The sequence below is a fragment of the Heliangelus exortis genome, chromosome 7 (genome assembly GCF_036169615.1).
Source record: "Heliangelus exortis chromosome 7, bHelExo1.hap1, whole genome shotgun sequence".
Taxonomy (NCBI): domain Eukaryota; kingdom Metazoa; phylum Chordata; class Aves; order Apodiformes; family Trochilidae; genus Heliangelus; species Heliangelus exortis.
In genome coordinates, this window is record NC_092428.1 from 9,249,708 (window position 1) to 9,261,404 (window position 11,697).

General features: G+C 35.4%; 1 protein-coding gene across 5 annotated transcripts in view; it reads right to left on the minus strand.

Moving 5' to 3' along the window:
- The window catches only part of MYOF (myoferlin), a 68,377-nt gene that overhangs the window by 23,567 nt on the left and 33,113 nt on the right, over positions 1-11,697 (minus strand). For all 5 annotated transcript variants that reach the window (XM_071748683.1, XM_071748682.1, XM_071748681.1 and 2 more), the window contains 9 exons: positions 11,475-11,652; positions 10,056-10,180; positions 9,448-9,554; positions 7,039-7,231; positions 5,890-6,045; positions 4,771-4,902; positions 3,308-3,471; positions 1,414-1,528; positions 1,195-1,300 (listed from right to left, as the gene is read on the minus strand). In XM_071748683.1, coding sequence (XP_071604784.1) covers positions 1,195-1,300; positions 1,414-1,528; positions 3,308-3,471; positions 4,771-4,902; positions 5,890-6,045; positions 7,039-7,231; positions 9,448-9,554; positions 10,056-10,180; positions 11,475-11,652 — 1,276 coding nt within the window. The remainder of the gene's footprint in view (positions 1-1,194; positions 1,301-1,413; positions 1,529-3,307; positions 3,472-4,770; positions 4,903-5,889; positions 6,046-7,038; positions 7,232-9,447; positions 9,555-10,055; positions 10,181-11,474; positions 11,653-11,697) is intronic.

The window sequence follows — 11,697 nt, forward strand, 5'->3', positions numbered from 1 at the left end:
TAAATACTTTGCTATGAGAGACTGATGGCTTTTTCCTATTGCTGTGGAATCCAAATTATGGTCTTATGTGGTTGCTTATGTCACAGCTTTCTCAGCTGGTAACAGTTTTAATTTGCTGTAAGTAAAAAGCATATAAAAGTCAAAGCAATTTCAGGAAAAACAGTGGCTCTACGCACTTAGAATTTTCTAACTTGAACAGGTTAGCAGTACAACAAATCTAAAAGACTCTGTGTAGCACATCAGACTCTTCACAGAAAACCTTTAAGACTTTTTCATTTCAGGATTGCCAAATTATCAGTTGCATACTGTTGAAATTTCATCCCGAGCAGTGTTGCATAGCTCCCTTCCCACACAAATTCAGCAATGTAGGAATCCTTCACACACTTGTAGTGTGTGGCTGATAGAAGCAGGTTCCCAATTTCCTTTCCTTCCCAGACCTCCTGATTCACATCTTAGTGTTGCTTGACAAGTGTCCCCCTGGCAAAAAGCTCTCAAACTATCAGATAGGTCCAAATGTGCCTTTGCCACACATTCTTGGTGCAAATACAGAGGCTTGATGTCTCAGTGTAAGCTTCTGACTTTTCTAAAAGAATCCAGTAACTGCTACTAAACCACTCTTACAGACCAGATCCTGATCACTGGATTGCCTTAACACTAGATGAGGGGAAAATGTTTTCGAAATTTATTTCAAAAAAGAATGGATCTCTTTCCAAGCATGTTATTTATACCTACTACTTGCCCAACTGGAACCTCTCATGTTAGTAGATTGTTCTTTGCATTAACCTTAATATTTTTTTTTAATTTGTCAAAATTTTTGACTCAAAATTGTCATCTGCTTCCACAGTTAAGACCAATGTACAGCTTCTTAGATTTGTGATTTTCTCTCTACTAGGCACTCGAACATGTATTTATTACACATACTGCTCAAAAACACAGGTCCCTTTTGGTCCAAGGAAGAGTCAATGAGAACAATGAGTTTGGTGGAACAGTGTTTAAAATGGAAATACAAACAGCTGCAGACAATTAACAGAATCATAGAATACTTTCTCAATGTAATTTTATCTGATTCCTTAAGCACATGTTATCCAAATATATCCTTGACATTTTTCCATAGGGCAGGACATTGCTACAGTTTTCAAAAAAAACAGACTCTGACATTGTCCTGGTAATCAGCAGACAAACAGCAAATGTTACCTTGCTCATCCACTGCTCGATTTAAGTCAGATTTCCAAGCATCATCTTCCCACATCCATCCAAGAGGACACATGAACTCATGTGGTGGTGGAGCCTTTTCTCCATTCTTTTATGTAGAGAAAACAGAACAGTTCTGTGCATTAATAGGTGAAATATGCTGCGTAGCAAATACTAGAACTCTTAAACTTTTACTTATCCAGTGAAAAATCTAAATCTCACCACATCTGTGTAATTCTCTTCAGCTGCTTTCCATTCCCCTGCAGGATAGCGACTCTCATTTTCATACACTTCATCAGTAAACTCAGTATGACCAGCATCAGCTTCAGTCAACAAACTGCAAGCCCAAAGCATACAGATATGGTACTAAACAAAATGTGTTTTAGCTACAGAGAATGTATAGAAACAACGTACAGAATGTTCACACGTGCTAACATTCTGGATTTTCTGTCTTTCTGAACTTCTGTTTTTTAATAGAGTACAGTGCCTGTATTTCCTTAGAATGTCTTCCTAAAACTGAAGCAACTCCAGCAGTAGTAAGCAATAGGAGAAACATTACTCATAAGAATGAGAGATTTGAGCAAGTGTTTTAACTTCTTTGCTATTAAGAATCTGCTTTCAGCAGTTCCTCTTAGCAAAAGAAAAAACTTCCTATATTTAAGTTTAGGAAAGCCCAGACTGCACACAACAGTTATATGCACATATATATTTTATATATCTAGTTATGCACTTAAACAGGGCAATGTACTTCATTTTGTTCACATTTATGCCACTGACAAGATATCTAATCAGCTGCCTAGTATTTTTCTACTTTGCAAGTAAAAGAAATGAGAACATTAAATCAGACAGAAGTCTTGATTACCACTTGGAATTAACTGTGATTCCTAAAGCACTGAAGTATGTTCTAACATGCCATCTGCTGGTCAAACAAAGCCAGGCAGTTTATTTTCCAACAAAATCAGTTGCAAGGCATAAAGATGCTTAGGTATTTTAGCAGTAGATTTTCTTTCCATTATCTGGGAAAATAATTCTACATCTGTTATTGCTTTTCTTCATGTCAGACTATTCATTCAAATAAAAAATATTAATCGACTATGACAGTAAGCCCATTCATTCATAACTATAAACTGACACAATTTTACAATGGATCACATATTTTTCCTGTACAGTTTTTCTGTAACAGCAGTCCATATTTTACTTTTTTTGCCATCAGAATACAAGAATTTTAACTGGGCTGAACCTTTTCTTCTAAGGAAATAAGAATATCTCTCTCATGCTGGCTTTTGTTTGTTATAGATAACACTTACACAGACTGTTTAAAAGTGTGGCAACACTAAGTGCTGAACTGCACAACTTGAGAGCTGAAAACCTCTGACAGAGTAATACTGAACCAGTTAGAACTGGGGGAGGACAGACACCTCATGCATTCGGTCCACCAGGGGAGGAATTGTCACATGGCACCACAACCTCAGCCTCTATAAGCACCTGCCTTGGGTCACTTTGGGAAATAGCTTCAGTCAGTTGTTAAATAAGGGTAATTCAGTGACATAAAAGCAAAAAAAAAAAAAACAAACAAAAAAACCAAACCAAACAACCCTCCACTGCATGTGAATTACTATGCAAATACTGTAATAATGTCTATACAACATGAACTGCAGATTTACACTGGATGGCAGGGTTAAATTTCTACATATGGAAGATCTAGCTCATCTAAGGGTCTTGTCTCAAACCATCAAAGCAGGATCTGAGAACCTCACATACACAGAAGTGATCATCACAGTAGCTTTCCTAGAAAGAAAAGCAATTATTACCTCTTTTTTAAAAGATGAGGCATTGAGAAACAGAATATAAGCAATGTGCAATAGAAATAATAAGCAATGATTAATAAGCTGGTTCCTAGAAATGGATGCATTCTTTCTCTTGTATGTTCTATTTCACTTTTTTAAAAAAGGTAATGTTAACCTTATTGCTATTACCTATCTTTGACTATTGGCTTTTGCAGTCCCAGAAAGGTCAGGTTAAACTCTTTCTCAGCCAAGAAAACAGAGAGAGGAGATTTTACAATGTGAGATATAACTCCTTCATTCCCACCTGCATACAATTTAAAGAATCTGACCTTCTTTCAGGATCAACCATCCATTCTCCTTCCCATTCCCAGCCTTTTGGAGGCAGAAAGTACTCTCCTTTCAGTTTGATTTTTCCTGTGACATCAGAAAACTTGTGGCGACCAACAAGTCCTGAGGTACCCCATTTTCCAAAAAGAAGTGCCTGATTTTCATACTATTTTAGAAAAAAGAAAAAATTCAGTATTAAAATTAATTATGTAACATTCTGAAACATTCTGCCATACTGAAATTAAGTACTCCCTTCCCACATTACTCTGCAGTATCAGAATTTCTTTCTTTCTTTCTTTAATCTTCTGCTTGGTAAACAATGATTCCACTGCTAAACTACACTACCTTCTCAATTTAATGCCCCTCTAAAATTGCAGTCAGACTTCCTCCAAATTAAAACTTCGTTAAATAAAATTCCATTACATTATTTGAATGAGTTTCTACTGTTCCCTAACATGATACCCTCATTCTCTTCCATCTTAAATCCTCTCCTATTTATAATCTCTTATTTTGTAACATATAAAACTGATTAATGGTCATGGAAGCTAACAGGGGCATGATTCTGATGTCATCCCAGTTTATACAGTATATTTCCCTTTATGCTAATGGGATTATTCATAATTTAGTATGGTCCTGAGTTTTCTGTTCTTATTCCTGTGAAATTGTTGGATGCTGCATGAAGAGCAAAAAATGAGATTTTGCATCACCTCTTACTTCAATAATGGCTTTGACCATCCATGGACTATTTTGAGTAACTTACCACAGCACTACTAAATATTTAAGCATGGGTTTAATGGTGACCTAAGACTTTGTAAAAATATCTTATTAGCTATTATACTGATACTGGATTATATGCACCATCAGGTATCGGGGCATACACAAGACTCCTGCATCTTACCATTATCTTTTAAAATCTCTATTATATACTGTGGGATTGTTTTAAGCATTTTCATTACAAATTTGTTAAGTCTTACCATTGAAATGTTATTATAGCCTTTAGGCAGCAAGATCTACTGGTTTTGACTAGTTTTTCTATAACAGTAGATTTTCTACAACTACAAAAGAACCATTATTAAGCAAAACCACAAGTATCCAAGTATCATTTGTAGAAGTCAAGAAGCAATTAAAATAAAAGTGTTATTCACATGCCAAAACATAATGGTCTAGATCCCAATCTTAATTACGCTGATAAACATCTAAAATAAATGTCTTTGAAAGCACTGGAGTTAAACAGATTTCCACCTGATTAACCAGTTCAGAATCTGGTCTGCTGAACTTCATCTGGTAGGCACAATGGATTGGATCATTAATCGCCTTGAATGGGCTCTGCTTGTTTCAGTGCAATAAATACTACGCTCTCTGCCCAGTATACAAAAAAAAAAAAATATTTCTGAATACCTCCAATTTAATTTAATTCCTAATACTCATGCCCAAGTTTATACTAAGAAAACAAAGATGAACATACCATTTCTGCAAAAACACTAAATGTTCCCTCTGCAAAGCTATTAAACTTCTTTTCGACAGCACTCAGTCCAAGCCAAATGTTAACTCGCAACTCCACAGGCATTTTGACATCTTTTGTCTTGTCCTGTGGGTACTGGCACAAGAACACAAAAAAATTTATTTTTAAATATTACGCAAGTACTGCAGCTTTCAGTAAAATATAAACAACAACATGGAGATGTGGGTAATAAGACATAATTTATCTCTTCCTGTACCGCATTCCAAAAGCCAGTAACAAAGGGTTCAGGAACGAAACATTCTCTAAATGGCATTAAAGGGCACATAAAGAACACAGACAGTAACAGGGGTATTATCCCTGTTCATGTCTGTTCCCTCCCAAGCTTCACTCATAAATTACTTTTTAATTATGACAGTAACTTAAAACTTTAATGTTGACTTTAGTGTACCTCATGAGGAGACACTGGAAATGCAGAGAGTAGCCAGAACAGTACATAGAAGCAATGCATCATAACGTGCATAAAACTGTGCAGATGCAGGCTTTGCTGCACTGAAGCATCACTCAGTATAGCCACTAGCACAGTGACAAACTCTGTACATGCTGGTGTTCTACAGTCAGATTGCCTTTTCTTTCTGGTTAAGTTTATTCAATTAAAGACAATATAAATGGAGAAAGGCATTCCTGTTCAAGAGTAAGACTCAGTGTAGAGAGACATTCTAGGGATTTTCTGGGTGTAGACATAGTTTTAGAAAACCATCCAGAACACTGGATAGGTTTTTGGAACTTCTCTAACTTACATTGCTCATTCCCTCTGAAGTCTCCAATTACATCCAATTCCAATACACCAACCCCAGTAATATTTTAGAAGTCTTGTGATGATTTTGAAAAACTTGACAATTCAAAAAGCCTCAGAGTGGGGGCTGATGCTGGTTCTAAGTGGCTTATGATGAACTTTACAACTGTGACATTTTGAAGAAACCATATGCAGTTGGCTTTTAATATGTCCTGAGTTTTGACACTTCATAATTTGTTTTCATGTTTAGGCTTATGTCAGAAGGCACCACAGCAAAAGGAAGCAAAAGTTAATTATATTTTGAGGAGGGGAAAAAAATAGATTTGTACCTTTAAGAAGATTGTTTGGGTCTTTCCACAATATTTACCAGATGATTCAGGGCTTGTTGTGGAATACAGCACTTGGTGTGCAGGAACACGGGCATAAGCCAGTCTTCTCTCTCCTTGGATCATCCATATGATTACATCAGGCATACTGTTTTGTGGCTGTGGATTATTTGTGGGGAAAAGAAAATTAAGAACAGTAATTAATATATTTGTAAACTAACCTAATGCTTAGACAACAGAAATATAAATTAGGATTTATGTCAAAGGATTTACTGCTTAGAATTAATAATTAACATGAATTTGTGACAAATACAGGATTTTTTTTTTTTTTTTGCAAGTACTGCAATACATAGTTTCTGAAACAATCATTAAAAATACCACTGAGATTGTTAGAAAGCAAATCAGCTTTATTAAAAAAAACAGTCCCTGTATATTTTGCAATTTTCCCCTTACTGCAAACTCTAGTGCTTGATCCCAAATGCTAATGCTTTGGATTGACTTGCTAACTATTTAAGTGCTTTTAATTCTTTAATCTTTTTGCAGCTTTGTGCACACCTTTATATACTAATTCCAAGTCTGCCAAATTGACTGCTCTTTTTTTTTTTAATTAGCAACTTTTTAAAGCAAAAGAGACAAAGCAAAAATGAAGCAGTTCTACAAGGTTTAAAAACATTTGACAAGATAACTGAGATAAAAACTGAAGATGTTGCTGAAAATTAAAAAAACCAAAACAAAACACAGAAACAGATTTAACTCTGTTAGGAGTTGATTTCTATGGCTAACAAGCTGCAGAAGTACAACATATATCCTGCAGTCCCTGGATCAGCAATGTGGCTTGCAATTATGAAGCAGAGGAAAGGACAAAATACTGTCGTTTTAAACAGAATAGCGTCTGTCTTCTTTAATCACAACTCTACAAATCACAGAGTGGTTATTTCCCAACAAACATTCTCAGTTAAAACAGCTAACACAGTAGAACATTATATTTAAGTAAAACCTGATTATGGAGGGGAACATGTTTACTTTCACAGCATCTAAAATTACTATTCTTGGGAGAATGAATATTGCTTGATCAGCAGTGAACATCACACTGGTTGGTGTTAGAGAGCTATTTTTAAACTAATGGAACCACTGGTATTGTGTGGTACCAACCTCTTCACTCAGCTGCAGTAACCTATCCAACCAATCCTCAATTTCTGTCAGAGTGGCTTTCACATCAGTAGCTTCATTTCTCATCCTTGCTGCTGCTTCTCCAATCTGTCTGAGAGACCTGAGGCGCAGTTTTTCTATCTGAGTGTCAAGGACTGTAATATTAGATTTGCCTTCTATGAGAGGAAATGGTTTACTGAAAAGAGAATATTTATTATGATTAATAATCACAGCCAATTTTATTTAGCAAAACATTAGATGCAGACATGCAAACAGTGGCAACAGATTGAGTACTAATAGTTCCTGCGACTGAAAACAACGGGTTTAGTGCTATAGCATCTATTTCTGCAGAGATTCCCACCTGACAAAGTGTTTACAGTAAGCAAAAGAAATGCTGTGCTTACACAACAAGCACCAACGCAAATGGCTCGAGGTGTACACTTTAATGGAATTGCTGTTACTCAAGCTAAGCAAAATCCATTTCCCCATACATTCAAATAAGAAAATGATTGTCTCAGAATGCACATCTCATAGATTAAATCAGTGCCTTCAAATTGAGGTTAGGTTCCTTCACTGGAAACTAAATTCTCAGGATCAATTTAGAAATAAGGTTTGTGTCTATGACTAGTTACCTAATACGCTGGCACCAAAACATGGAACTCTTTTAAAAAAAAAATTAATGACATAGAACTTCTGAGTCACCAGAGGGCAGCATAACTATTCACTGGAACCAAGAAATCCTACAGCGTCACAAAAATTAGAGGTTTTTTTGAGTTGGTGGAGGTTTGAGGAAAAGGCAACTTTTCAAAAACCAATGACTGTATCCCTTTAACAGAGTTCATTAAGAGGTCTTTCATACTACACTTAAAACAAAAACAAACCCCACAAACTTTGAAAGACACTGCCAAATTTGAAAAGACTGACTCTTCTCTGACCTGTTTTTAGTGACAAGCCATGCACTTCTAAGGGCTTTGATTCTGCAAAACCTTGATATTGACTACTGTGCCTTCCACTACAGTTAATCCTACTGATCTGAATGTAAGTGTTGTCTTCCCTGGGTGCAAGTAGTTATGGATGAATCAAACAAAACTTTCAGAAAGTCACCTCATTTAGGTTTAAAGAGTGCACTTAAAACTTTTACAAACCCCTTACTCATTTAAACTTTAGAATGGCAAGACAAATTGTTCTATGAATTCAACATAGGGAATTGTGTCTTTGACATAGGTTTCATGAGTCTGCTGAAAAATAAGAGCATTCTATGCTACAAACAGCAAGATGCTCATTTTGTTGATATATCTAGGTGCTATTGCTCCCTAATTGTAGAGTGATATTTTATAAAATAATGGACTGACTTAATAACAGTCCAGATGTTTGTCAGGAGTATGGGTTGACATAAGTGATACAAAACCTTAAGTTCTTACACTTACTAGATGGCTCCATGTGACAATAGTTTGCCCTTCACATTTTGCTTTCCAAAGTATGTCAATTCCTTCTACACTTGCTTCCAGATCACAGCTGATATTCTGTGAAGTCATGAGTTCATATTTTGACATAAGCTTTCTGTCATGTAATTCCATGTTAGTGCATACTGATCCCCACTGTTTGCTTTTTTCTCTGTTAATTTTTATACTGGCTGTACAGCTTGATGAACTTGTTTTCTCACTTCATGTTCTCCATTATTTCCTCTAATGGATAATTAACATTCTCGCATTTTCTCTTTCCCTTTCTTGTGCTGTTTTATCACCCACTTGCTTAATGTTTTTCAAGTGCCTCTCCTCACCTTAGTGTCTCCTTCTAGTAATGTCTCTTTCTTGTACAATTCCTTCCTCTCAATTTACAATTTATTCCTCTTCAAAACCACAAGTGCTGACTCCTTTTGTTTTCTCTGAACTCTCTCAAATAGACATGGTGACTAAAGGTCTATTCAAAAATATGTTTATGTCCCCTAAGCTCCTTTTACATTTTTAATTCTGGATTTACATATAATAATGGAATTAAATAATGGAATTAAATAATGGAATTTCACCATTGAAATGCTTTGGTTTTGGAAATAACATTGAAATATGGCTAAAACAAAAGGTATGTGAGAAATTCTAAAATAGGCAATGTTGCAGACAGGCAGTGGAACTCCACTGTTTCACATTTTCAGAACAGTCTTGTCTTAGATTTTTCCAGGAGCTGGTGTTTTAGTACTATCAGTGACTAGGATAAAGAAGCATTACGAAACTGGGCAGATTACTTCATTGGCAGTATTCATGCTGTTTGGTTCCATTCAGAGACTTTTGGAATTCCAGTTCTCAGGGGTAATGAGTTTTATAGTTATTATAATTTATTTTCTGACTTAGTAAAGGCACTAGCAAAGACCAAGGAGGCCCAGCACAATAACATAAGGGATAAAAAAGGTACTTTTACCTTGTATCTTCTGTAAGTTCGTCAATAAGCTTCAACCACAGCTCAGCTAATCGGTTTTCAGAAATTTTAGCCTGCATTCCTGATTTTAAGGTGGCTAAGTTTGATTGCTGAGGAATTTAAAAGAAAACATTTTCACGTATAAGCATTGCAGTATTATGGTCAATATGAGTTTCAAGACTTAAAACTTATTTGTATGTATAAAGCCCAAATAATAATAAAAAAGACTCAGATGTTAAAACTTGATTCATATTTAACAGGACTATGTTCTTTCTCACTAAATAATAGATGATACTGCACCTGACTTCCAAAGCAAGTAATAATTCTAGAGACTTAACATGGCCCTAACCAACACCAAGGACTTTTCCTTCCCGTGGAAATTCCCTGCAGATCTGAGCAGGAGCGTTTTGTCCATTGCCAGAACACAGACCTATGATCAGCAGCAGCATCTGTTACACAGAGCTGCATTTAATTCTGAATAGGAAAAATTGAGGGAAAAGCATCAGAAAACTGTTCCACAACTTGCTCAAACTGTCACTTTTTGATTATACCTCTATACGAAAAAAAAAGTAAAAATTAAAAGCATAATAGCAAAAGAAAGATTGTCTTACCAGTCTTTCAGCCATGTTTAGGATTACATTCACAGGATCTAATCTGTGACTTATGTCCTCCCAAAAAGAAGTCAGCGTTACAACTGGTTTTGTGTTTGCCCATGGCAAGTAGTAATAATAATTACCTAGTGTGAAACATTTGTATGTTAGAGTTAGAACTGATGGCAGAAACACATACTATACGGATGTTGCTATATTTATTTAGGTACTATGCATTAAAAGCATACAAGCTAGTCCAAATTTATTGAAGTATTTTTATCTTTTAGCTGCTGTAGCATATGATGGAATCTAAACTTTTGCTTCAAATTGTTTCAAAAGCCAATGGATTTTTTCAATAAATTATGTTAACATGTTCATTATGAAGGTAGATTTAGAGTAGTTATGAAGAATAAATTTTTTGCAATGTGGACCCAGGTTGCTCAGGGACATGGTAGAAGCCCCATCCCTGGAAGCATTCCAGGTCAGGTTAGATGGGGCTCTGAGCAAACTGAAAATCAAAACTAAAATTGAACAGAAAGTTGAAGATTTCCCTGCTTACTGCAGGGGTATTGAAGTAGATGACCTTTAAAGGCCCTTTCCAACATGAATCAACATTATTCTATGATTCTTTCCAGTAACTTAGTGATATAGACAGCACTAATATGTGTATCCCTGAAATGAAATACTCAAATGTTTATTTTCCAGAGTAAACCTGATTACCTCATTTAATATAGAGAAAAACAACTCTTAAAAAAAAGTTCTGGCAAAAATGTACTTTCATGTAATCTAGCTAGGCTTTTTTCTTTTTTTCTTTTCTTTTCTTTTCTTTTCTTTTCTTTTCTTTTCTTTTCTTTTCTTTTCTTTTCTTTTCTTTTCCTTTCTTTTCTTTTCTTTTCTCTTCCTTTCTTTTCTTTTCCTTTCTTTTCTTTTCTTTTCTTTTCTTTTCTTTTCTTTTCTTTTCTTTTCTTTTCTTTTCTTTTCTTTTCTTTTCTTTTCTTTTCTTTTCTTTTCTTTTCTTTTCTTTTCTTTTCTTTTCTTTTTTCTTTTCTTTTTTCTTCTAGGCTGCCAGACACCAGGTTTAAAATCAAGTTTCTGTTGTACACTAAATCAGAATGTTCAAAGGGTATTATCCTTATTTAATCTCTAGTTTTTAGATACCTGTACAATAATAAGATTTTTTTTTCTTGCCAATTTTCCTGTGCACATCTAGTACATGGTCAAAAGATATCACTGAATTCTGTGAAATTAATAACCACAGTAGGCTTTGAAGCATTCATTACATAAAAGTAACTTCATCTCAAAAGCTGTGAAAAGCCACATGTTCTTTCTGGCCATGCTTGCAGTAATCCTTTGCTGCAGTAATGTCTCTCATTCTAACACTATAAAATAGCACCTGGGAAAAAGTACATTACTTTATCCCCACACCCGTAGCATCCTTACCATCAAAAACAGCACGACTGTACTGAGTTGTTGATGCCAAAGGTTTACAGGTGGTATCAAACTTGTTGCCATAGTTACCAATGCTAACTTCAAACTGGATAGGCTCACCAGTGTCTTGCAGCATGGTAGCAGAATGAAACACAGCAGCCAGGCAGAACTTCCGTCTGCGCTGGTATTTCTACAAGAAGAATTTTTTGTTGCATTTCTGTAGTTGTAAAACAGG